The sequence below is a fragment of the Brachypodium distachyon genome, chromosome 1 (genome assembly GCF_000005505.3).
Source record: "Brachypodium distachyon strain Bd21 chromosome 1, Brachypodium_distachyon_v3.0, whole genome shotgun sequence".
Lineage (NCBI taxonomy): Eukaryota > Viridiplantae > Streptophyta > Magnoliopsida > Poales > Poaceae > Brachypodium > Brachypodium distachyon.
In genome coordinates this window covers 41,616,905-41,642,467 of record NC_016131.3, presented here as the reverse complement: position 1 = coordinate 41,642,467, position 25,563 = coordinate 41,616,905, and the positions used below count along the sequence as shown (strand labels likewise).

The following is a 25,563-nucleotide window of genomic DNA, read 5'->3' as shown; positions in this document are numbered from 1 at the left end:
AGCTTCGTGCAGGCCGTCCCGCCTCCTCGCCGGTCACCCAGCCGAGGTGCCCTCTCTGCGCTGGCCTGAAGCCGCATCTTTCTTCACGTCGTAGCTCCTGCCCTATGGCTACCTCGGCCAGTGAAAAGGGGGAGGTGCGACGAGCAGCGGTGGCGCTCTGGAGGAGCGGCCGGCTGTCGGGGACCCCGTGATGGCGGCGAGAAGAGAAAGGCCACCGGAGAGAAGAACCAGCGTGCGGCACGGCGGACAGTTGGGAGGGAGCAGCGGTCGGCGATCTGGAGAAAGGGAGATCAGTAGTGCACGGTGGAGAGGAGGAGCTGAGATCTCGAGGAAGGAGACGTCGCCCAGGGAGAAAAAAGAAACAGAAAAAAAAGGACGCGCGTAGAGATTTCTCACAAACACCTGCGGACGAAGGAAACGTATTTACGCGGTGGGACCGGGATGTGACCGACTTCTTTTATTAATTGGGTAGATATAGATGTTACGAGTATCAATTTCGACTACAATCTAGAAGCCCAAATGGCCAGCAGTTTTACCCCTCCCGTAGAATATAACCGGAGACAGTTACCGGACCACATTGTCATTCTGCCCACATTGTTTATTCCTATTTGCTATAGCAGGCAGGCAGGGGTCTCAGCCTCAGGTCAGGTTTCAGTCGTGTCTGCCCCCCTTTGTCCCACACCTCCCCCCTTTTGCGCTTTCGCTCGCTGCCACAGCACAAGCATCTTCTTTTGTGTCATCTGCCTTCCCAGTCCCAGGGCCCCAGGGAGAGTGGTGCCTCTCTCCCTCGCCCCTGCTGCCATTTTGGCTTTGGCGGTGTGGGGAGCGAGCGAGAGCGACTGCTCCTCCTATGCTTTTCTTGGCCTCACGCTTGTTCCATGTTTGAACATACGTTACACCCAGCCAGCAGCCAGCCAGTGGCCAGTGGCACATCCCCCCTCTAGCTGCTCTCCCCGTCGTCCTTCCCCTTGCCAATGGAGGCGCCTCCTTCTTCTCCCCCCAACCCGGTAGTGCTGGCGGCGGTGCTGGTTCTGGTGCTGTTCGTCTCATCCCCTTCCTGCGCCCTTCTCTCCCCCAAGGGCGTCAACACCGAAGGTTCCTTTCCTCTTTCTCCCTTCTCTTCGTTCCGAATCGACGGCTTTGCTGCTGTGGTTCCTTCGATCAAACCAACCAACGACGCCGTCCTTCTGCTATGTGCCGCTGTCTCTCTGCAGTTTGTTTTCTTGGATTGGCTTGCGCTAATAATTTGCTGTAACGGCCTGCAGTGCAAGCGCTGATTGGGATCAAGAACCTCCTCAAGGACCCCCATGGCGTGCTCAAGAACTGGGACCAGGACTCGGTCGACCCCTGTAGCTTCACCATGATCACTTGCTCGCCGGACAATTTTGTCACTGGCCTGTAAGCAATACAATACGCCTTCTTCTATTTCCACCTGAAGTCCTGAACCCATAGTTTTACTCCTCTTATCATTGCTCTTTATGCTCCGTAGGGAGGCTCCAAGCCAGAATCTCTCTGGCCTGCTCGCCCCAAGCATTGGGAACCTGACCAACCTGGAGACCGTGTGAGTGTCCTGTTCATAGATATAGCCTTGTCATTATCAGTTCTCTGTCCAGCGTTCCTTTTGTTCATGAATGTTTTTGGCTCCAGTCTTCTGCAGAACAACATCATAAACGGCCCAATTCCGACTGAGATTGGCAATCTGGAATATCTCAAGACACTTGATCTCTCCAGCAACAAATTCTATGGTGAAATCCCACAATCTGTGGGCCACCTTCAGAGCCTCCAGTACTTGTGAGCTCTGCCGTACAAGCCTCTTAAATGCTGTTCCTTACACTCACGCACAATTATTGTTATTTTTGCTTGCCGTGTTAAACTGAAGCATGTTGTAATTTGACCAGGAAGCTGAACAACAACACCCTGTCTGGCCCATTCCCTTCAGCATCAGCTAATTTGCCACACCTTATCTTCCTGTGAGTAATTTCTTGCTGTTATGTGTTCTTCTTACCTGAGTAATTTTAGTTTGACCTGTACTATGTCTTGCAGAGATTTGTCATACAACAACCTAAGTGGCCCAATACCAGGATCTTTGGCGAGAACATACAAGTAAGGCTGCAGTTTAGTTTGTGTCGGTTCTTGTTTGATAAGCGTGATTGTTAACATGGAAGTGTGGGACCTGTATCAAGTTTTAGATGTAAGGTTTGTTCTATTGTTGGTTGTCTTGCAGCATAGTTGGAAATCCCCTCATATGCGATGCAAATGCGGAGAAAGATTGTTACGGGACTGCGCCGGTGCCAATGTCCTACAGCTTGAATGGTACACAAGGCACTCCACCAGCAAAAACTAAAAGCCACAAGTTCGCAGTTGCAATTGGTGCTGTATTGGGCTGCATGAGCTTCCTGTTTCTTGCTGCTGGATTCTTATTCTGGTGGAGGCACCGTCGAAACCGGCAGATCCTTTTCGATGTTGATGGTGAGTGAAACTTGAAGAATTACATATAGTTCGTGCTTCAGTTTGGAACCTGATATTTGACGAAGCACTGTTTGCGTTGCAGATCAACACATGGAGAATGTTAACCTTGGAAACGTTAAGAGGTTTCAGTTCAGGGAGCTGCAGGCTGCAACAGATAAATTCAGCAGCAAAAACATACTAGGAAAAGGTGGTTTTGGACACGTTTACAGGGGGCAACTTCCTGATGGAACTCTCGTGGCTGTCAAGCGGCTCAAGGACGGTAATGCTGCGGGTGGTGAGTCACAGTTCAAGACTGAAGTTGAAATGATCAGCTTGGCAGTGCACCGGAACCTCCTCAGGATTCTCGGGTTCTGCATGACTGCCACAGAGAGGCTACTGGTCTATCCATACATGTCAAATGGAAGTGTGGCTTCACGCCTGAAAGGTCAGCATCTCAAATCCACAGTATGCTTAATTATCTGTTCCCTGATAGCTACTCTAGCCTCAGTCCTCTTGATAGATTAAGTAGGAGAACTGTTTGCCCCATGATAGACCAACTTGTCGTGCAGAATATGTTCGCTCTAGAATTTTCAGATCATACCATGCCTAAAATGAGCGGTGTAGAATTAAAAGTTGCAGTCCGACAATCCAAACCTAAAAAAGACATAGAATTGGATTCTTCCCTTCATTTTTTGTTTCTTTTTACAAGGATTTGTCACAGAGCATACGATTCCTATCAAAAGAAATCTTCACTTTATTCGGGTCAAATCATTCCAGCGAAGCCACCTTTGGACTGGAATACCAGGAAGAGGATAGCCCTTGGAGCAGCAAGAGGTCTGCTTTACCTTCATGAACAGTGTGACCCCAAGATCATCCACAGGGACGTCAAGGCGGCCAACGTCTTGCTGGACGACTACTGTGATGCCATTGTTGGGGATTTTGGGCTTGCAAAGCTCCTTGATCACCAGGACTCGCATGTCACCACTGCGGTGCGGGGTACCGTTGGGCATATCGCACCCGAGTACCTCTCCACCGGGCAGTCCTCTGAGAAAACAGATGTCTTTGGCTTTGGCATCCTGCTCCTGGAGCTGATCACCGGCCAGACAGCACTGGAGTTCGGCAAGGCATCAAATCAGAAGGGAGCCATGCTGGACTGGGTAATGAAGCTTGTACAATCTACTTGATAAATTTTAAACTACAGCAAAATTACTTGACAAAAGCAAATAAAGTTCAAGGAACCGTCTCACATGGTTTAGGTTTGAGGGTTAAGGTCATTGCTTAAGACAGCTCATGACAGCGTTGGTTTGATGATCAGGTGAAGAAGATGCACCAGGAGAAGAAACTGGATGTGCTGGTTGACAAAGGCCTTAGGAGCAGTTACGACCGGATCGAGCTCGAGGAGATGGTGCAGGTGGCACTCCTGTGCACTCAGTACCTCCCAGGCCACAGACCAAGGATGTCGGAGGTGGTGCGCATGCTGGAAGGTGATGGGCTTGCAGAGCGATGGCAGGCGTCACAGCGGGCCGACTCCCACAAGTTCACGGTGCCCGAATTCACCTTCAGCCGCTGCTACTCTGACCTAACCGACGACTCGTCTTTGCTGGTGCAGGCTGTTGAGCTCTCTGGGCCAAGATGACATGATCAGCAAATGACATCCCAGCTCAGAACATCAGCAGCAGTCCATGTACAGAATGAGAACCTATGTAGATTTGGAAATAATCCATATACTGAAGTATAAGTAAACAGTGATGTATGTATCTTAGAATCGTATAAAAAAGGTATCATTAGATGAAGTGTATACAGCAGTTTGTATTGTATTATATTACATATTGGTAGTTGAAACAATAAGACTGCTTGTTGCAACAAGGAGCTTCTCTTGAAGCTATAAGGTTTCGCATTGCTTGGCTTGTAGCATGTTCTCTTGACATTTTTTGTTTCTTCTTCTGCTTTTCTTGCTGTATTTTCGGATTGAAACAGATCCTAAAAACTAATCATAATCCATTGCTGACGTTTACATAACAGATTGTGCAAAACTCTGAAATACATGATTATATCTGCAGTATGCGATATGGCCAAACAATTTTTTTATAGTGCAACGACGATATACCTATAACAGACCAGTACGTTCTTATTTTCAGACAGGCATCAACTATCAATCTTCGGCTCATGTGTTCACAAATCTGCAGTTCTTCCTGACCTCGCCGCCTTCAAGGTTGGTGATGTTGCCCATCTTCACCATGGAATCTGAGAACTGCTTGAAAAACAGCTCTGGGTCAGCCCAGTACTTGTTGACAGTATCAGCTGTGGAGTACCCGGCGATGCTTGACCACATCTCCTGGTCAGAGTTCAGGAGGCCCTCGCCCTTGATGAGGGTCTCGAAGTAGGCGTTGTCGAAGGTCGAGGAAGTATGGCTGTCCATGGCACTGATGTTGTCGTCACCACCATCCAAGGGGCAGATTTCCTTCAGCTTGCTGAGGTAGGTTGCAGAAACAGGGCTATTCTTGGTTGTCATCTCAAAGTCGCCATATATTCTGTCCCGGAAGTTGGCGCACCGGGCAAAACCAATCGTGTGGGATCCTTCAATGCAAATGTTATATTTCTGGTAAGCAGTGTTTATCTTAACAAAGATAATAAGGATGCACTCCCACATGCCCACACATCAGAATTCAGAAGGTTCAGGTTAAAAAATAACATTTCCATGTTGTTACTTTTCACACTTGTAAAGGAGTGTCTCCCTCCAAAAAAAGTGAAGGAGTGTCTGTAGGCTATCTGAACATTATCATATCGTTGAAGTATTTCACATCGCTTACAGCAGATGAAATTTTATGGTTGTGTCAATCTGAACTGAACTAGTGACTTTTTTACTGTAAAACTGTAGCTGCCAAATGAGAAGAACATACCGACAAGGGCCACCATGTCAGTGGCATCAAGGCCCTTCTCCCAGAACTTGGAAATAAGGGTGACAAGACCCTGCTGAGCGGTGGGGATGTCATTGTTTGCAAGGTCAAGACTTGCCTTCTTGGAGTCCAATCTTCCTACTGGGACATCCCAGTAAGGCCCACCGACCTGAAATATTTTTTCCATGTTGTAACATACGGAGTACATATGGAATTTGTACTGCTTTGTTTCAAGAAATGAATATATGCTGTTCTTTGTTTAATACAAGTCTGAATACTAGGATGCAGGTAGCCAAACAGCATCCAGAAGGCTCAGCAAGTTTATCAGGTAATGATGAAATGGCTGTTTGGATTTCTAAGGGTATACTAAGTTATTTCAAAATGACTATCTATTTCTAGATTCTTAATTCCTCAAATGCCAAGCCTGACATGAAACTGATGCAAGCAAAAGTATGTAAGCCACTGCACAAAGAATCGGAACACCGAACTATAGGTCAGGTTATACTATTTACCAAGACAACTGCGTCCCTCGCTGCAATGGCAAGCAAGTCTGCACAGGAAACTGTTCCGGGGCATTCAGCTTCCAGCTTCTCCTTGATCTTGTCAACCACTTCAAATCCTTTCAACGAGTTCACATTCTGGTCTGCCTGCTTCTCTCCGATCATGGTTGCCGTGTCATCAAGCAGCACCGATCCATCACATCCCTGCAACAGAAAATTTAGATGTTTAGAGCAAACTCAATCCTGCTCCTCAATATGAATGTGGATTAGCAAACTAGGTTAGCACGTGAAGTACAAAAAAACGTTTGGTAGTCAACCTGTACGAAACAGTCATGGAAATGGAGGCGAAGCATCAATGCGGCGTTGCGTGGTTCGTCACGCACAGCGCACTCCATCTCAGTCCGGACGACATGCTCCACATTAGGGCATGTCTTCGAGTAGTGCTCTAGGCTCAGGTTCAACGGGTCCTGAGCCAGCAGCAATGGCACTGCCAGGAGAGTGCAGCACATGAAGAGAGCAAACGCCCTGGAGCATAACACACCTGTAGCCATCCTGACCTAGTTTTAGCTGTTCCTTTCTTTTTGGACAGTTCAGATGTTTTTGTGGCAAGTTTCTTGCTCTGCAGGGCTTTATAGCAATGTAAGACAAGCCTACGTGGCACGTTAAGAGAAATGGGTCAAGAGGGAGATGAGCTAACTCTGGTGTGGTGGTTGGTGGAGTAAGCAAGCAGAAAGTATCTGTGCTGTGGCACACTGAAGGGTCAAAGGTCCTCTCTCTGTGCAGTAGTGTTTGGTAGCTTTGGGTTCACCAATACTAGAAAATCGCAAGGGCTGCTCAGGTGCATAAAATAAAATATTGTATGTATGTTCTCTTTTTTAAAAATCTTTTGGATGTTTCCGGTGCTATCTTTGCCAAAAGCGAATTCAGATCTGTAGCTGTTCAATGCTTACTAAAAAAACTGCTACTTAATTACTTATATTTGGCTTGTGCTACCCAAAAACCTCATGTTCCTATGTTAGATCAACTTCCGATGAACACATGCAGTCGAGTTGGGAAGTGTCAAACTCTATCTATCCAGCACACTGTCTGCAGAAACTGGGACGTTTCTTCCTTCAGAACAGACAAAAGCCAATAATTCTGGGAAAACGTCTATGCCAGTGAGGAAAACAAAAATGGTGGCAGCAGCCCGCAAAAAAGTGATGCCCAGGGACCAGAGAAGAGACATAAATGGTACGGTCATATGCACTACAATGTGGAATATCTGGAAAGAAAAGCGACATGAGGTTCTCACAAAACCAGACAGCTACAGTACAAGAAGTAGCAGCGAAAGCCAAGCACGATATAATGCAAAGGAAAATACCTTTGTAGCTTTTTCCTCTGAATGTTGTTTAACCTTGTCTGTTTAGCCAAAAGTTGTTCCTTTTGATGGGCAGAGTTGCTGCTTTTCTTAACAAACCTGAAAGGAAGCCGTTCTTAACTGCTGAGTTCTTTTCATTACTTAGGGTGTCACCTTCTACATATCCTGTGTCGTGGAGCCCATTCCTCAGTCTATTTTGTGCAACTCACCAGTCACCACCTCTGTAAAACTTCTGTATATACGCACTCATGAAATGGAATAAAGATGGATTTGACCACAAAAATATCTTCATGCTTTTAGCTGTACATGCCAGACAGAAGTACTCAATGGGAATAAGATTATTTTTCAGCATATCATGCTATCTTTTCGATATACCATGCTATTGTTTATAAATTCAAATATATCAACGGATAATGTGTGAGGCATTGAGTTATAACCATGTAAGCTTTCTAAAACCATTCATCATGTTGCAGAGTTAAAGGCAAGTTTGACTTTTCTTTGATCTTTTTGTGTAAAGACTTGTTCAACCAATGAGAATGTCTATTGCCAAGAATAATTTATCTGAAGCAATTTCATGCCACGCCGCCGTTTAGGTTATTCTGCGCTAAATTTGTACTTCCAAAAAAATAAAGGATTATGCACAAATGAAAGGATGGTAAAAATAATATACTATCTTGTATAATGTTTGGCATAAAACTGAACTCAACCACACTAGCAAATTCAACTCATATTCCCAGCAGGTATTTCTGACTGTACTCAATTGGGCACTAGCAGTACCTGTATATAACTGTGCGTAAAATTGAGAACATACATGGTGCAAAAAGCTGTAAAATCACCATAGAAGATTGTTAATGATGCAACGGGGCTAATAACAAATGCACAACTCACAAAAGTTTATATGCTAGACTGCTAGAGATGGATTTGCCTTCAAAGCAAAACAAAAAATGGATAGAAGATGCAATGAAAACTGCTTCATCGGTCAGGAAATCCTCATAGCTGAGATAAGCAGGACGCTGCTGTAAATTGACTACTCGACTACACATCATCTTAGATATTTGCCGATGAATAGGACAGCGAAGAAACTATCTAGTGACATGGCAGGGTGCTTTTGAGCTTTTCTCAATATCTCAACCTGCTACCTCGCACTTGAGGTTCCAAAAGGCGGAACGGCTAAGGAGGAGCGCGAATGAATGGCAGAAAACCTCATGCTTTGGAATCCAACAGAAGCCAACCCCTTTCTCTTTTGCAAAAGAGTGTGCAACTGCTCATAAAGAGAGATGCAGCATCTTCCACGCCCTTTATCTCCTTTATATCACAATGGCTTCTAGTTCTCTCTAGTTTCTACCTTTAGGCTTAGTCCAGTCCAAGGGAAGCCAATTGCATCATCTAGGGCCTCTTGATCCATGGAATACACCTCCAGATTTGCATTAGCAGTTTCTTAGCTCATCTGGCCTATGAATCCAAACGTAAAAAGTGAACACAAGGATCCTTTCAGAAATTGGAACGGTAATCAGAGCTAAAATTTAAGTCTTCTACTTGCAAACATGCAAATTGCTTTCACAAGAAAAAAAATGGTATCAGTTCAAGCAGATTTAGCTGAACAACACTCGAGCTAATCCTCCAGGCATGCCAAGGTGCATCAAATGGTTATCTGAAAACGACTCTGCGTCAGAGGACTGGCATTGGCACAGGATAGTGAAGCAGCAACATCCAAAGCCAACAACGAGCTAAGCGCAGAACGATCCTCGCCCCTAAGAATGATGCCAAGTGTCACTCCACTGACACCCTACTATTAGTACTCTGCACTGAACTTCCAACATTGGCAACCTTCCCCTACACTCACATAGCCAGTGCATGCAAATGCGAGAAAGAGCCATGGGAGGTAGAGGAACAGGAGGAGACATGTAGAGAAATAGTGGCCACTGCCTTCCCTAATACTCTTTGCATGGTCTTTGTGCTGCAAGTCACAAGGCCTCCTCGTTCATGAATTATAATTTCAACAGCTCCGTTTACAAGGAGGTGGTTAGACGAGAGGGGAGGTGCCCATGGGCCAGGCTGTGTGACGGATGTTGCACCTTGCCAAGCGTGGTGTACTGTTATGCTGACTGCGCGTACCTCTGTGCATCCTGTGATGCACGGGTCCATGCCGCAAATCGTGTGGCCTCGCGCCATGAGCGCTTGCGCCTCACCGAGGCGTCCGAGCACACACCTGCGGTGCTGGAATGCAGCGCAGACGCTACAGCGTTGTGCGCCGCTTATGAAGCAAAGGTGCACTACGCAAACCTGCTCACCGGAATGCACCAGTGCGTGCCCGTGGTGTCTCTCCCGACTGCAGATATTCCAGCTGCTTCTTTACTTGCCGAGGCAGCAGCCACCACCACCTTCCTCAGCCACAAGGAAGAGGAGGTATCTTGGCTGCTGGTCAGCAAAGAATCTGATAACCATAATTGCAGTGGCAACAACAACAGAAGCAGCACATACTTCAATGAAGTGGATGAGTACTTTGATCTTGTCAAGTACAATTTGTACTATGATAGCCACATCTACAACAACCAAGAGCAGCATGGGATGGAAGAACAGCAACAGCTGCAGGAGATGCAAAAGGATCCCTCAGAGAAGGAAGGAAGTGAGTGTGTGGTACCTTCGCAAGCTGCTATGGTGAGTAAGTCGCTGCAGAGTGGTTATGGGCTTGGAGGGGCAGAGCAGTCTGCCTCTGTGACTGCTGGGGTCAGTGCTTACACAGATTCCAACAACAACAGCGTGAGTTCATCTATTACTATGGCCTTGCAACTTACATGCCATGCTATAATGTGTTTAATTTGGAGTTCATACTACTTCAAATGGAAGACCATCTGACTCGTTTTTATAAGATCAACCAGAATACATTTTTTTGGTCTAAGTAATTGTGTGCTTTTAGTATGTCCTCACTTTTTTGGTTCTCTCTTCAACTTTTTCTACTTCTAGGCAGATAACTTTAGCTGATTATTTCCAAAATGGAACTGCTGTCATAGCCACTTCAAAGAAAAGTACACAATTCATCTCTAGGCAATTAACCAATTAATTAATTAGTTCATGCATTAAGCAAATTCTCAAACTCTCTGCCAACTAGAAACTATGATCTCTGTTTATCAACCTTTTTATACATATCATTAGAAATTTCACACTACCTCCGGTTCAAAAAAGCTGATGTTTTGGACAAACATACGGTCTCCAAAACACATCTTTAGTCACTAACTTTTATTATAATAATACTATATTCATAAAATCCAATGAAATTTAGATATTACACAAGTACTTTTCAAGACAAATCTACATGTATGATTTACAGGTATCCAATATATAATATCCAAAAAGATATAAGTAGTCAAATGTTTCAAAGTTCGACTAGACATATGTAACGTCAAGTTTTTGTGTATCAGGGGGAGCAACTAATAAATCTAATGCAGGTTTATCGTTAAGCATAGGTTGGATTATTATACTGTGCAAAAAGGTTCAAAACAATTATATACGTATAGCTAAATAAAGTAATAAGTTCATACTAATTTTCAGCATTAGACTTCAACATCGGACAGAAGACACCGTCAACTCTTAAAACCATTTGTTTTACATCTTCCTATACTCAAACAGGTGTGGATTTAGCTGACATGGGGCCTAGGTGTCAAATGAATGTTTTTGACAATTTTTTCGCTTGGACTAAGTTTATCGAGCAAAAACTTCCAAACTCCTGTGAAAAATAAAAATATTCGAAAAATTGAAAAAAAAAAGATATATGAGGCATATTTTTATTCAAAAGGCAAAATTTCAAAGGAAAAAATTATATTAAATTGAAAGTAATAATCAATAAAAGTATGAGGGGAAACCAAAATGAGAAAATAAATTAAAAATCCTAAAAATCAGGGAGATAACAAAATAAATAAATTCTAGCTCAAATGAGTTTAGATACATAGATACTCAGACTTTTGAAATTTTAATTTTCCAACTTTTTATTATTTATCTATGTTTATCCAAGTTAAAAATTATTGTCCCCACAATTTTTGGAGTTCTCAGATTATTTTCCATTTTTATATTTTATTAGTTTTCTGGAATTGTTTTCCCCAAAACTATTTTTTTTCCACATGGACACTACTTCAGCAAAAAGATTGACACCTGGGAGACCCAAAACCACCCAGGTTTGGGTATATAGGGTAAAGTAAATGGTTTTGAGAGTTGAGAGGTGTCTCTAATCGGTACTGAAGTTCAGAGTTGAAAATTAAACTTGGGCTATTGTTGAGCGGGTAATGTTCACCTCTTAAATTCAGCGCATCTACATGTCATGGAGGGTTTCTAACATCTGCAATGTCCATATGATTTGCACATTTGAGTGACCATTTTCTGATTCCATCTCAGATATCTTTCTCATCAACGGAAGTGGGTATAGTCCCAGACAATACGGTGATAGATATGAAAAATTCCAGCATCCTGACACCTGCTGGAGCCATCGACGTCTTCTCAGGTCCTTCACTTCAGATGCCACATCATATCAGCTCCATGGACAGAGAAGCCAGGGTTCTCAGGTACAAGGAGAAGAAGAAGACTAGAAAGTTTGAGAAGACCACGCGTTATGCAACAAGGAAGGCGTATGCTGAAGCACGGCCAAGGATCAAGGGCCGCTTCGCCAAAAGATCAGATGCAGAAATCGAGGTGGACCAGATGTTCTCTACTGCAGCTCTATCTGACAGTAGCTACAGCACCGTTCCATGGTTCTGATTGGATTTGACGAAAGATTATCTTAGCATATGGACAACCCAGGGTGATAAGATCCAGTGCAAGTAGTTCTAAAAAATCGATGCTCTGAATAATAGTGTGGTGTCTACAACTTAACTGATAAGGTACCATAGTTATTATCTCAGGTAGCAGATATGTGTTGTTGGCTACTTGTTCAGTCACTTTAATATTTCAAGTGAACAAAGAGCAGTATAATATGATGGAATGTTAATGTGTACACAGACAACTATGGGGTGCCTTGGATTACAAAAAAAGCAATGAGCATGGTAACAAGGGCTATAGAACAGAACCATGACTTCTGGGTTTTCAATAGTTGCGTCGGACGTGTAGAAAATACATCTGTTTGAATTCCATCTTCAAGATAATTAGTCTGTCATGTCAGTCTTGTTTTCTGATGGCCAGCTTACGTTGAATGGAATCAGATCTTGTTTCCTTACCAGATGAAAGATGAAAGACCCTTGTTGAGTATGTCCAGATATTTACTTAACAGATGTGAAGTGATGACAGGTGAAAGATCCTGGTTATGATCATCCAAGCCGGTGGAGTTTTCACAGAGGCGAAGTGATTACATTTTCTCACCATTTATTCAGCAGCTAGTGTTCTTGCAGTCTTCATCATTCTGGACAGAAACAAAACTCAAATATAGGTCGTGGGCTAGGGGCACAGTCTGATACAGATACACATAGTGGTTGGGTCCTCTAAGTACACAACAAAATCAACACAAAAGCATCCCTGACCTTTCCTAATGAAGTGTCCAAAGATCCAAAAGGGCTTTGTGTTTCTCAGATAATACTCTAGGAATGAGACAAAAACTTCAGTTAGATTCCATTGGAGAAAGCTAACTCAGCATAAAAAAACTAGCTTGAAATTAAGATGTTAGTTCAGCTGAAAGAAACCAAGGGACTAGTTGTTTTTCCTTGTTTTTTTTAAAGTGAACTGGAACATGTCGATACAGATACATCAAATGGCTTCGAAGAACAAGAAGATTTTGGCTACACTATCCATCAATATTCTGGTAAAGGCACTAAGGGGTAAATCTTGACCAGTATATATAGTGACGAAACGAGTATGTACATACTTTAAGATTGTCAATATCCAAAGCGCAAGTAAAACATAATTGTAGATGACTATGAATTTGGTAAGTCCTCATGTTCCTTCCCACCTCCAAAATCTAAATAAAGAGGGGAATCAGTAAATCAACATTGTCACCTAGGTACGCTCTGAGGGCTCGTTCGGTTCTACCATTCCCTGGAGCTATTGGAGAGGATTGGAAGGGACTGAAGATGAATTGAACTGCAATCACATCATTCCCTCTTGATCCCCACCGGGGATGATTCAACCGAACTAGCCCTGAATGGGCTAATTTCCTAGCCAATTTTCCATCCAACTGCAATCATGGGTGAGAAAAAGTACCTGTGACTTACTTTGATATAGTTCTTTTCCTTTCTACCGATACATGAATATGGCAGAATTCAAGCGACGGAATAATAAGGATTCAGTTAAAAGGTTCATGAACCTCCTCGAAAAAAAAAAGGTTCATGAAAGGATGGTCGAATCCTCCTTCACGCAGAAACTAAACTAATCTTGTCAAAGAAAACGCATGTTGCAGTGCAGACATACTCTTGTGGAAACCTATAAACGAATGAGGCAAAAAGAATATATGAAACTGTCCTTCTCCCTTCCTTTCTTGAAACGAAGGCATCTAATACGAACACGGAATGCAATGTAAGGCGCGCGACGGCGGTGTATACCTCCTTGCTTTCCCGGCAAGGACGTCGAAGCGGTCAAGGAGAAATTAACGGGCGGGAGAGGTATGCCCGCGGTTGCGAACCAAATCGCCGCCGCCGGGGCCGGCGCGGCGTCCTGTTCCTTCCGGAGAGTTGGAGCTGGGCCGTACTTCGGCTGCAGTGCCTCGCCGTCGTTTGGACGATTGTCGGGTAGTAGGACTAGTTATGGGCCTGATCCAGTAGTAGGATAATTGGGCTGACAGCAAGCACCTTGGGTTCGGGCCCTCTAAAAAACGGTTTACCATTTTTGTACTGTAAAAATGCGAAAATGACCCCTAAATACGTACTCTTATTAAGTGATTTTTACATGTATCTAGACGTATTTTCTTTACTATTCTTTAATTCTCGATTACGTTAGTCCATCGTGCGTCCTCCGGTCTGCCTCTCTCCGCGATCGCTCCTGCAGGAAAAGAAAACCAACGCCTCCGCACGCAAAAAGAAAAGAAAAAAGAAAAGGCATCCCCGAAATCAACTCGCCTTCCCCACGAGACCTTCCCCCTGTCCCCGGCCCTAGCGGCGGCGGCCGCCGCCCTCGTCATCCAAACCTCCGTCCTGGCAAGTGTCCCGCCACTGCAGCTATCCTGTCGTCCACCAATTCTCTCCTCCGAGGCCTTTGGCCGCCGGAGACCATCCCGCCCCTAAATTTTCTCGCGAGCCCTCGCTCCAAGACGTCGTCGCCACGCTGAACGTGACGCCATCGCCCCTGAACTCCTGAAGGATCGCGAGGAAGAGGACGGAGGGGAACGAGTTCGTGGGGCGGCCGGAGGAAGAGGAGTGACAGCGGCGGCCCTATCCGGCCACGGCCCCGTGGGCTTCTTCAGATCCGCACTCCACCAAGCACCTCCTCGAGGAGACCATCTCCGACGTGCTGCCATACACACTAAACAAGGAGAGGAAGCGGGAGCGAGGGAAGGAGGTGGGCAGGTGTCGTAGCAGGGAGAAAAGGATGCGGGGAAAGAGAAGAACAGTCTGCGATTTGGCGTTACAGGCGTCGGATCCAGGCAGCAAGGAGGCAGGGGGATTAATTAGAGAACCACAATTCACCTCCAGCAATCAGATGTATACATCTCCAAATCAATCAAGGTAGAACCTTCTATTAGGGCCAGCTCAAGTAGATATTTTAATGAAAGAAGCTTGACTACTTGATGTTATTGTGTTACTTGATGAAAGAAGCTTGACTGATTGATTGTTATTGTGTTACTTGATGCTTGGTTCAGAAAAAAATAGGATTTCAATTGGTGAGATAAGCGGCTTCAGTTTAAGTTAATCGTCAATTGGTTTTAGGGTTCTTTGCCAATCAAATTTTCTTGTTTACAAGGAACACGTATATTCTAAGATGAGATGCCATCATGTAGAAATCAAGAAGGAGGCTTAACAGTTTTATAAAAAAATGATCGAGAGCATGGTCAGAATTATAGAGATCTAGCACGTGAATAAATGTTTGAGGAAATATGTAGGGACTTATTTAGCAGAACAGGTCTAACATAAAATCAGAATTTAGAAGGGAGCAACTGGGAGCATCCGTTTAAGTGGATCACCTGAGTTGACATGCTAGGTTAGGATTTAATTCAGAATAAACAATATTGTATCATGTTCTAACATAGTGTATTAATTAGTTAGTGTTAACAGAAATCGACTTCGCAAGGTTCAAAGGAATGTATAATATGAGCATTCTAGAAATCGACTTCGCAGGGTTCCATCTCAAAGCAGAGAGAAAAAAATGTAAAGGAATGAGTGGGAAAGAATAATAAGCAAATGAAGGGGAATGTACCTCCAATTAAAAGACAGCCAAGACGAGACGTCAAAAGACAGCCAAGATCAATAGTTTAGGATACGCTTGAAGTGCACAACCACTAATCAGTTTTCGGGCACTGATTCTTTTTGCTCTCTCCATATCTCGTAGGTTCTTGAAAAACACTAACTTTTGTACTTGTTTGTTATTAGATGCTATAAATTTTTTGATCTCTGCTAGGATGATATACTTCAAGCTCTTTATGTCTGGTATTGAACAAATTGATATGTTCATGAAGCTTAGTACATTGGTTTGAGAGGGCATGCAAACATTTGATAATCAAAGGTTGGAATTCGATCTCGATTCTCTTTTGGCTAGAACTGCTAAATCTGTGATTGCAATCTCCTACTATTTTTTTACTGTTCGATACCATGGTACTGAACTACTGTCGTGTGGTTTTTAAACAGAAATATTTAAGTTTGGTACTCACATTGAACAAGAATTGCTAGAAGCATTTTTGTTTTTATGTAGTATTACATATGAATCAAGTTCCCTCATTTCGCTTCTCATCATTCTTAGATATTTTATTATTCCCATTTTTGTTTTCCTAACAATTTTTCTGATCACAACGCATGGGCGAGCATTCAGAGATGAGCTTGATGTCCTGCAATTAATACGGCATCCAAATTCTTTTTCAATATGATTTATGTCCCGTCTGTCTGATGTACTCTCATGTTCAAGTGTTCTGAATAATGACCATCCTCTCACTTCTTTGAAGGTTGCTCCTATGCATGTTGACAGTGATCACGATGTTCCTGGACATGAGATTGACCGACGAGCTTCACTTCACTAATGGCAAAGATTTATCTAAGGTATGCATAAACTATCAGTCACATATTTACCTTAATCACTGCTCAGGATACCTCCACTCTGCTGTGCACAGTTGGTTCACTATATTGATTGTATTCTACTGAAATCCTGATATTAAATCCAACTTTCTGTACCAAAAATTACATACATTGAGTTTCTTCGTCAGATGCTATTAACAATTAAAATTTGATTTGTGTTGCCATTCAGGATACATTTCGGAAAGCAACATGGAGGGTCATTCTTGTTGATGTTAAGAAGCTGGATGATGATGTCCTTAATGACGAGAACAAAGTGTGGGTTGATTTCACCTGATAGTTACATTTGTTCTTCATCTATGATAGCTTTCTTGCACTTGGATGTTACTCTACTCCTCAAGTTGTATTTTCCTTACAGTTTGGGTGGATATCTTTGCATACATGCAAGCATTCAGACATGAGCTTGATGTTCTGCGATTAATACATCATCCAAATGTTGTGCAATTTCTCGCTGCGGTAACACAAAGCAACCCAATGATGATTGTCATGGAATGAGTTACTTACATGAGCATAAACTCCAATCTATCATCCACCTTGATCTTGAGCCTTCGTGAGTACCTTATTTCAATACAATTTATGATAAATTTTACTCCGTATGTCATTTACATATCCCCATCAGTTGCTTCAAATAACTGATTTGTTAAAAGACTTTTCTGTCTAATTGCTTCAGATGCTTAGTGTTACCATTGGCTGACCAACAAACAGAGAAAGCAAGGGTCGATCAATTTTGTCCAATGAGGGAGAGAGTGCAGGTGAAACTTTGAGAATTTAAGGTTCAGAGAAGAAGAGTTAGAGATAGAGGTAAAGAAAGCTTATGTTTTTGTAGTTTAATACTCCCTCCGATTCTAAATTCTTGTCATTGTTTTAGTTCAAATTTAGGATCGGAGGGAATAACCTGTAAAGTAAGGATTCTTTCTAATGGATGTAAGTAACCACTTGGATGGCTTGGTGAAGTAATTAAGACCAGCATATGCGTGCACACACGGCATTGATAAATGAGTTTCAGACCTCGTGTATGATAGCAGGTTGTGTCAAATTTGTAGCATTATGCAGTCGATGTTACAAGGGCATTCGAAATTGACTGTACCGACGCTGACATGTTAATGAGTACATTGTGGTAGTTAGACTTTACGAGTTACTCCCGCCGATAAGAAAAAAAAAGAATTTGAATTTGTTGAATTCATAAGCTGAATTTGGCATTGCTTTTATGATAATCCATCTTTTTCAATAGTTTTTGCCTATTGTTTTTTTTTCTAAGCAAAGCACGGGCACTCTGCTAGTAGCATATAAATACGTTCATATTTAGACAAATTTGAGTCACTTAGTATGAGATGGAAGAAGTATTAATTATCACTCCATGGACTCAAAGATGGCATCTGGCATCTGGCCGGTTCCGTTGGGTCGAACCACCCAATACATTTCCGTTTGTCACCATACTCGTCCTTCGTCGGATACAATTTTCTTTCCAAACCCACCACCCAACGGTCTAAACATGTACCCGTTGGAAAAAACATCCACGTGACTCGTGAGTTGTTGCTCCCCTACCTTGTGCAAGTGGTGGGCATCGTCCATGGCACGTGTCCACGCACGGGGTCGAGCACAACGACGTCTTATAGCAACTCTAGGAGATACCGTAAAAGACACCGATCCGAAAAATAACCGCTACTATAAGGGTTCAGTCGATAACAAAGGACCCAAAATGATACCGTATAATATTTCCGATCCGAAAATTCTTTTCGGAGATCCGATCTCAAAAGTCAAAACACCCAATATACTCAGGACAGAGTTATGGGCTTCTCGGTTAAATTTCAGCCCGCGCTTTCAGTTCCACGCACCCTCCTCTCGCCGGCCGCCACCACCGGCCCTTCCCCCCTCCCCTGGCCCCCGCCGGTGCTATCCCCTCCCAGAGTTTCCTCCTCTACCCGCCGCCGGCCCCGTGGCCTCCTCGCCCCGCCGTCGCCGCTGCCCGCTGCTCTCGCATCGTTGGTCGATCCACCTGCTACTATTCGCGCCTGCTGCTCGCACTTGCCGCCACTGCTTGCTTTTGGTCGCCTCGCGCCGCCCGCCATGGCCGCTGCCGCTGGTCCCGTGCTGCACCTGCTCGCGCTGCCGTCGGTCCGGCCCCTACCCGCCATGGAACGGCCGTCTCGGAGTGAACCGCGACAACCCAAGTGCGTCACAAGCTGCGCCTCGTCGTACATGTGCAAGGAATTGGACTGGGAACTACTCCAGGGAGAGCTTGTTCATCTTCCTCATCATACTACAAGGAGAGCTTCTTCGTCTTCTTCAACTCTAGCCGTCGAGAGCTACACCGAATTCCGACAAACCTACGCCTCGTCAACACCGATCGACTCCTTCTTCTCCTTCTACGTGAGTTTATCTCGCTCTGGTTTGTTTCCGCGTTTGGTTCGGTAAACTTTAGCTCTCTGTCCACCGTTGCCGCCGCCGGTGACCTACTGCTCGTCCCCTACTCACGCCGCTGCCCCTTGATTTTACGGATTGAGTATACAGTTTTGCCTGGCCTTGGGCAGAACAGATACCGTAAGAGGTTTTCAGGCCAAGTTTACGATATCTGTTATGGCCGGGTCAAATTTGAACCGAAAAACACGAATTCAGTATACCGAACTCATGTTTTTTCGATTCCTATTTTTCGGTATCTGCAGGAGTTGCTCTTAGAACGAACAAGGCATGGAGGCGGTAGGGTCCGTGACCTCGTGGAGGGATCGAAAGTGGCGGGTGGTAGGATTCGTGGGGGACCAAGAGTTGAGTCAAGTGTGAGAGAGATTTGGGTCACAATTCATGGGAGAGATCGGAAAGGGAAGAGGGGCTGAACCAGAAGGCTTAAGACGGAAGGCCCAATCGCCAAAAGGGTGCGGGAATCGGGTATTCAGGACCCAACTGTGAGTTCAAGTATGCTGGTATATAAGTGGCGAGGGTACGGGTTGTACATTCTCATACCCACAGTGGCTCTACTGAGTAGGTATAGAATCATCTATACCAATATTTTAAATTGGAGTTGGTGGTGATGGTATGGTCATTGTCGCTGCCATACGTCCCGCGCGGTAAAATATCACGCCCTGCGCCTATCAGCGTTTCTTTTCTCTTTCGTTTTTTTCCTTGCCGTGCCTGCAGACAACACCGCCCCGTCCGGCCGTGCGCCGCCCTCATGCCCCTCCACGCGCCCGCTCTCTGCCTGCTCGCGCTGCCCGGCCACCCCTCCATGAACCTGCTCGAGCCGGACCAGCGCGCGCCGCGTGGTCGCACTTCCGCGTCAAAAGCGTATTCCCCCGGCCAGGGACCTGCTCACCGTCGATTCCAGCGGCTAGGGCCATGCGCGCCGTGTATTCCGGCGTCAAGGTCCGAGTGTTGGAAATATGCCCTAGAGGCAATAATAAATTTGTTATTATCATATTTCATTGTTCTTGATAAATGTTTATTGCCCATGCTATAATTGTATTGATTGGAAACTCAAATACATGTGTGGATAAATAAACAAATACCGTGTCCCTAATATGCCTCTACTAGATTAGCTCGTTGATTAAAGATGGTTAAGGTTTCCTAACCATAGACATGTGTTGTCATTTAATAACGAGATCATATCATTAGGAGAATGATGTGATGGACAGACCCAAACCTAAACATAGCTTTTGATCGTGTCACTTAAGTTTAAGTTGCTTATGTTTTATTATGTCAAGTATTATTTCTTTAGACCATGAGATCATGCCACTCCCTAGTACCGGAAGAATACTTTGTGGGCATCAACCGTCATCTCGTAACTGGGTGATCATAAAGGTGTTTTTTAGGTATCCCAGAAGGTGCTTGTTGGGTTGTATGGATCAAGACTGGGATTTGTCACTCCTTGTGACGGAGAGATATCTCTGGGCCCTCTCGGTAATATAACATCCTAATGAGCTTGCAAGCATGCGACTAATGTGTTTAGTTGCGGGGGTATTATATTACGGAACGAGTAAAGAGAACTTGCCGGTAACGAGATTAAACTAGGTATGGCGATACCGACGATCAAATCTCGGGCAAGTAATATATCGCGAGACAAAGAGAATTGGATACTGGATTAATTGAATCCTCGACATAGTGGTTCAACCGATGAGATCTTCGTGGAATATGTGGGAACTATTATGGACATCCAGGTCCCGCTATTGGTTATTGATATTTGATCATGTCCACATGTTTTCAAACCCGTAGGGTCACACACTTAACGTTTCATGTTGCTTGGGTTAGATGAGATAAATGATGATGATATCGAATTATGATTCGGAGTCTTGGATGGGATCCTAGACGCAACGAGGAGCTCCGGAATGTTCCGGAGATAAAGATTTATATATGGAAAGTTGTTTTCAGGGTTCTGGAAAGTTTGGAATATTTCCCGGTTTTGACCGGGAAGCTTCTAGAAGGTTCCGGAGGGTTCCACCTTGAGGCCCACCTATCCCTGGGCTAAATGGGCCTGTGAGGGAGCACCCTGCCTTAATGGGCCGAGGGGCTAGCCCACAGGGCCCATGCGGCCAGGAGGAGAGTCCTGGCCGCGGGAGAGTCCTGGCCGCATGAGAGTCCTGGCCGCCGGAGAGTCCTGGCCACGGGATAGTCCTGGCCGGCCACGCCTCCTCTACCCCTATATAAATAGAAGGGGGGGCAAGGGAGAGAGACACCCCAAAGCTTTCAGTTGGATCTCTCTCCCCTGAGCCCTCCTCTCCTCCTCTTCTCACGCGCACGGCGTAACCCTGCCCGTGAGAATATTCACCATAGTCACCACGCCGTCGTGCTGCCGGGATCTCGTCTACCTCTCCCTCTCGCTTGCTGGATTGAGGAAGGAGGAGACAACGTGAAGCTGAACGTGTGGATACCAAGGAGGTGCTGTCCGTTCGGCACTGAGATTGATCTCATTGAAAGTTCCACTACACCAACAACGATCTCGTGATCGTAACGCTTAGCGGTCTACGAGGGTATGGTGTTCATGATCCCTCTCGTTACATACATCTAGTATATATATTCTTGAGTTTTCTTCCGCACTTCTCGTAGGAAATTTTTGTTTCCTATGCAACGAACCTAACACCGAGCCCCCTGCGCCTTCCCTGCTCGCCGTTGATTCCCCCGGCTAGGGCCCATGAGCCCCTGCTCACTGGCGCCTCTTGTGCGCCCTCGATTCCAGCGGCCAGGGCGCTTGGAGGCTATGGTGGAGACCTAGAAAAATCAAGCACTGGGACGGCGATGGGAGACCTTGACCCTCTCTTCGTCACCACCATAGCAAATCTATAAGGAATTAAGCTGTGAGTCATGGCTGCTGGCTGGAGTTCCAAGCGCCGGTGGGGAGAGAGGAAGAAAACAGGGGCTAGGAAGGGGTGGCGCAATAAGGGGGAATTGGGATTGAGGTGGTGGTGGCGCCTGCAAGACGCATGGAGCAAGGATGGGGAAACCGGAAGACCAGGAGAGCAGGACAAATTCAATGGAGATTAAGATCAAATCTCCAATCAGATTAGCACATCCTTAGGTCACTTACCAATCTGGTGAGACCTTGCACTTGACGGCACCAAGAATTGAAATAAAATTGCTTTCTTGATTGTTTGTGTGCTGATCTGCTGAATGGAAGTAAAAATATAAAATAGGGATTTGAGGAGAAAAGGAGAATGTATTTTTGAGTTAACCATCAATGGTTTAGGCACTTCTTGCGCCTACTCTTATCAGCTTTAGAGTTTGTCCTCCTGTGTGTAGAGATATACATGGACACACACACTTTAGAATTTCAGTATACTTAGAGGAGATTAGTCCTCTTGTTGTATAGAGACATAGAGATATACATGGCCTGTTAGCATAGCATTGATTTCTTTTGTCCCCATCAGATTTGTATGCTTAGAGGAGATTAGTATTCTGAGAAAAACAACATATCATCATGTATATAGCAGCAAGGAGAGGTAGAAGTTTAATAGTAAGAGATAGAGAGCTTCATGTCAGAAGTAGATATATAAGACACCGCAAAAACAAGTAGATATTTTATAAGTGGTATTTGACATCTCTGAACCTATATATAGGCATCAACAAATTGTAGAGTTGTAGACTATTCCAAGCAAACATGTGTTAGATAAAATTAGGACTCGCACATTTCTATCGTGATAGATGGTAGCAATATTTCAGAGAAAGAAAAGAGAAGCTTAGTAAGATGGATATCCTGATTAGATCAAAATTATGTAGCAGCATACTTTAGAAAGGGCATCGACTATACAAATATCCACATGTATAAACCGTATCCATACCCTACACATCAATAATCGGGCGACCCATAGACGTAAACGTCGATCCATGAACTAACCATCTAGGTCGGATATCCATGGGTGGGTTTTGCTACACAGAAAATTAATGTAGCTCGTGGTCTTGTCAAACCGTAGCAACGCACGGGCACTCTACTAGTACCTATTTATATACTTGTTGTATGTTGGCAATTAATTGGTACCAAACCCTTAACCTAACAGAGTCAAACCCATCCATAGACCAAAGATTTGATCGAAGAAAAGAAGAAAAAATGAAGTAAAAAAAATATACTTCCTCCGTCCAACAAAAGATGTGTCAAGTTTGTCAAAATTTAAATGTATCTAAACATGACTTAGTATATGCATTTAAATTTAGTCAAACTTGAAACATATTTGTTTGAACGGAAGTACGAGGGAAGCCACTTGCTGGGACACCCCGTGTACCCAGAGAATTTGCAATTTGCTTTCTACGTGGTTGCGATTGCAACCATGATAGACTCATCGTCATCTTCATCAATACCGGCGACGCTGCTCTCCACCTCCACGCCGGCATCACCATCGACCACGGGCACGGGGACGACTAGCTCCCGGAGCCTCCTGTGCAGCTCGGCCCGCTCCTCCCTCAACCTCGAGTTGTCTCGCACGACGCGGGCGCAGTCCCTGATGGCGCGGTTGAGCCGGTCGAGCAGTTCGCGGTTTGCGTCCCGGAGCTGGGCCGCCTGCGCCCGGAGCTGGCCCAGCTGCTTCTGCTTCCGCACGCGCGACCGCCGCGCCGACTCCCTGTTCGACGCCACCCTCCTCTTCCTCCTCTCCTCCGCCCGCTGCCGCTCGGCGCCCGCCGCGGGCTCGTCCGAGCTCGTCGTCGACCCGTTATTGCGGATCGCCGGCGCTGGAGGCGGAGGGTTATCAAGAGGAAACGGCTCGTCGTCAACGAAACCGTGGCAGTACTGGAATAGGAAATGATCGTGTGCGGCGGCTATCTGGTGGTACTGGTAACGATGGGGTTCGAAAGAAACCGTGCTTGCATCTGGTGGTGGAAAGTGTACTACGGGAGGTAGAAGAACACTTGCAACCTCACCGGAGTTCATGCTCGATCGCCTTAATTAGAGATATGGCCGAATTGGAGAGAGGATACGGAGCCTTGTGAATGAAAGGAATCAGGAGGGCGGCGTGGTGGATTTTATAGCCGGGAAATGGAACGTGGAGGTTCGTTAGTTGCATGATCCAGACACCTGAAGACTCAGATAGGGGGGGCTTTTTTTTTTTCTATCAAGAGTTTTGCTGAGACTTGAGGAGGCACACAAGACGACACGACTCGATCACTAGATTTTCTTGGATGCTTATCGTGATGTCATGTTGTATTATTGAGCCGGCTTTTCGAGAAATTCTACGTACGTACCGGCCCGGTGTGGTGTGCCTCCGATCGAGATAGCCTGCATCAACGTTGTCGACCCGCGATCAGACAGCGGGCACACAGCTATTCTAGCGAGTGAGTATCATGCAGCAGCAGTGGTAGGTGCTTGCCCATCCAAGGGGAATGTGGATGGATGGATAACAGTGACGGCCATTTCCAGTCAAACTTTGGGAGGAAACGGCGATGATCCTACATTGAGCTTGTTGTGATGTTAAGGTACTCACTCCTCACTCCGTTTCTAAATTCTTGTCGCTGTTTTAGTGCAAGTTTGGACTAAAACAACGACAGGAATTTAGAAACGGAGGGAGCACGTACGTTGCAACTACACTTATCATGTGTGTCCTTCTGTATTTTGTTAGTTTCGTCTTTTGAGAAAGTGATTGTGACTACAGGGTCATATTATAAACTAATGTTTGGGCCTCAGTCTACCATCTGTATCGACCTTAATGCAATCAGTTGTTGAGGGCTTTAACTATACTCTGAAATTTCTTCAGACCCAAAAAGTTACAAAACAACTTTGAGTTGTTTACTCTGACCGTGCTTCAATTCTAAAATGATAAACGTGCCGATTAGGCTTTATTGACGGAGAGCAGCCACATACTACTGGTATCATTTTCCTAAAGTTGAAAGGACATCTCATATCCGAATCCATGAACCTAAGATCACAGTGTAATCAGAGTATACGAAACTTCTTTAGTAGCGCCTCCCCTGCCTACCAATCAGCACCAGATTTCGATGCAATTTTATCTATCGCGGTCCTTATCATAGGTGCGTACAGAGATATGCAAGATTTTGTTGCTTGGATATTTCTTACGGCGATAGTGGTGTCTAGCTATAAATCATCAGGACAAAGCTAACCTAGCCGCAGCAGTGCGGCATGATATTTGGCTGTCTTCAGAATCCGACAAACTACATGGTTTCGTACAGATTACGCTTGTGGATTTGTGAAGTTGGTATTCCATGAATATTAATGTGGACGTGACAGGTGTGGTCTCTCTCTCTCTCTACCTGAACTCGGCCTTCCAGTGCAGGATTACGCTTGGGGCTAGCCGTGCTCATGGACCAAGGTGCATTCTTGGTTTCATTCGGTCTCTTTCGTCCATGTGAATCTGAGAGACCAACATAAGTATATAGCAGCACATCTGCTGTCCCGTTCGGTGAGCTTGCAGATTTTGTTAGTGTGATGTTGCTTCGAAGCTTATCTCCGAGCTTCAATTTGCAATGACATTGTTACTGTAAGTTAGTAACATACGGGCATACGGTATATCCAGTTAAATAGTTTTCTTGATAGGATCCATTACAAAAAATCAGAGTGGCGCAGCGGAAGCGTGGTGGGCCCATAACCCACAGGTCCCAGGATCGAAACCTGGCTCTGATATTATTTTTGCATATTTTTATTTCAGAACGATTTATGTTTTGATGACTTAAAACGAACTGCGCTTCTTTATCCCCGTTTCCATCCACACGGCATTCCCCGGACTGGCTTTTCTTCTCAAATTTGG

The 25,563-nt window shown here is 44.9% G+C and overlaps 4 protein-coding genes, 1 long non-coding RNA gene and 1 other non-coding gene across 6 annotated transcripts; 3 read left to right on the top strand and 3 right to left on the bottom strand.

The window, feature by feature from the left end:
• Nucleotides 1–766: 766 nt before the first annotated feature.
• LOC100830910 (LRR receptor kinase SERL2) lies at nucleotides 767–4,359 on the top strand. Its single transcript, XM_003563912.4, has 10 exons — nucleotides 767–1,095; nucleotides 1,266–1,398; nucleotides 1,490–1,561; nucleotides 1,648–1,791; nucleotides 1,899–1,970; nucleotides 2,044–2,103; nucleotides 2,225–2,469; nucleotides 2,552–2,893; nucleotides 3,226–3,605; nucleotides 3,764–4,359. The coding sequence occupies exons 1-10, from the start codon at nucleotides 975–977 to the stop codon at nucleotides 4,082–4,084; spliced, it is 1,890 nt and encodes a 629-aa protein (XP_003563960.1). The 5' UTR covers nucleotides 767–974; the 3' UTR covers nucleotides 4,085–4,359.
• A 77-nt stretch (nucleotides 4,360–4,436) lies between these two features.
• On the bottom strand, nucleotides 4,437–6,470 carry LOC100830602 (peroxidase 11). Its single transcript, XM_003563911.4, has 4 exons — nucleotides 6,163–6,470; nucleotides 5,858–6,049; nucleotides 5,349–5,514; nucleotides 4,437–5,025 (listed from the first exon to the last, which is right to left on the bottom strand). The coding sequence occupies exons 1-4, from the start codon at nucleotides 6,394–6,396 to the stop codon at nucleotides 4,613–4,615; spliced, it is 1,005 nt and encodes a 334-aa protein (XP_003563959.1). The 5' UTR covers nucleotides 6,397–6,470; the 3' UTR covers nucleotides 4,437–4,612.
• A 2,447-nt stretch (nucleotides 6,471–8,917) lies between these two features.
• LOC100830296 (zinc finger protein HD1) lies at nucleotides 8,918–12,347 on the top strand. Its single transcript, XM_003563910.4, has 2 exons — nucleotides 8,918–9,962; nucleotides 11,589–12,347. The coding sequence occupies exons 1-2, from the start codon at nucleotides 9,186–9,188 to the stop codon at nucleotides 11,946–11,948; spliced, it is 1,137 nt and encodes a 378-aa protein (XP_003563958.1). The 5' UTR covers nucleotides 8,918–9,185; the 3' UTR covers nucleotides 11,949–12,347.
• A 110-nt stretch (nucleotides 12,348–12,457) lies between these two features.
• On the bottom strand, nucleotides 12,458–13,862 carry LOC112269750. The gene is made up of 3 exons (XR_002961691.1): nucleotides 13,718–13,862; nucleotides 12,704–12,760; nucleotides 12,458–12,585 (listed from the first exon to the last, which is right to left on the bottom strand). It is a non-coding gene; the product is annotated as an uncharacterized LOC112269750 (long non-coding RNA).
• An 8,710-nt stretch (nucleotides 13,863–22,572) lies between these two features.
• Nucleotides 22,573–23,921, bottom strand: LOC100833756 (basic leucine zipper 43). Its single transcript, XM_010231573.3, has one exon. The coding sequence runs from the start codon at nucleotides 23,733–23,735 to the stop codon at nucleotides 23,115–23,117; it is 621 nt and encodes a 206-aa protein (XP_010229875.2). The 5' UTR covers nucleotides 23,736–23,921; the 3' UTR covers nucleotides 22,573–23,114.
• Nucleotides 23,922–25,367: 1,446 nt separating this feature from the next.
• Nucleotides 25,368–25,439, top strand: TRNAM-CAU. The gene has a single exon. It is a non-coding gene; the product is annotated as a tRNA-Met (tRNA).
• The last annotated feature ends 124 nt before the right edge of the window (nucleotides 25,440–25,563 follow it).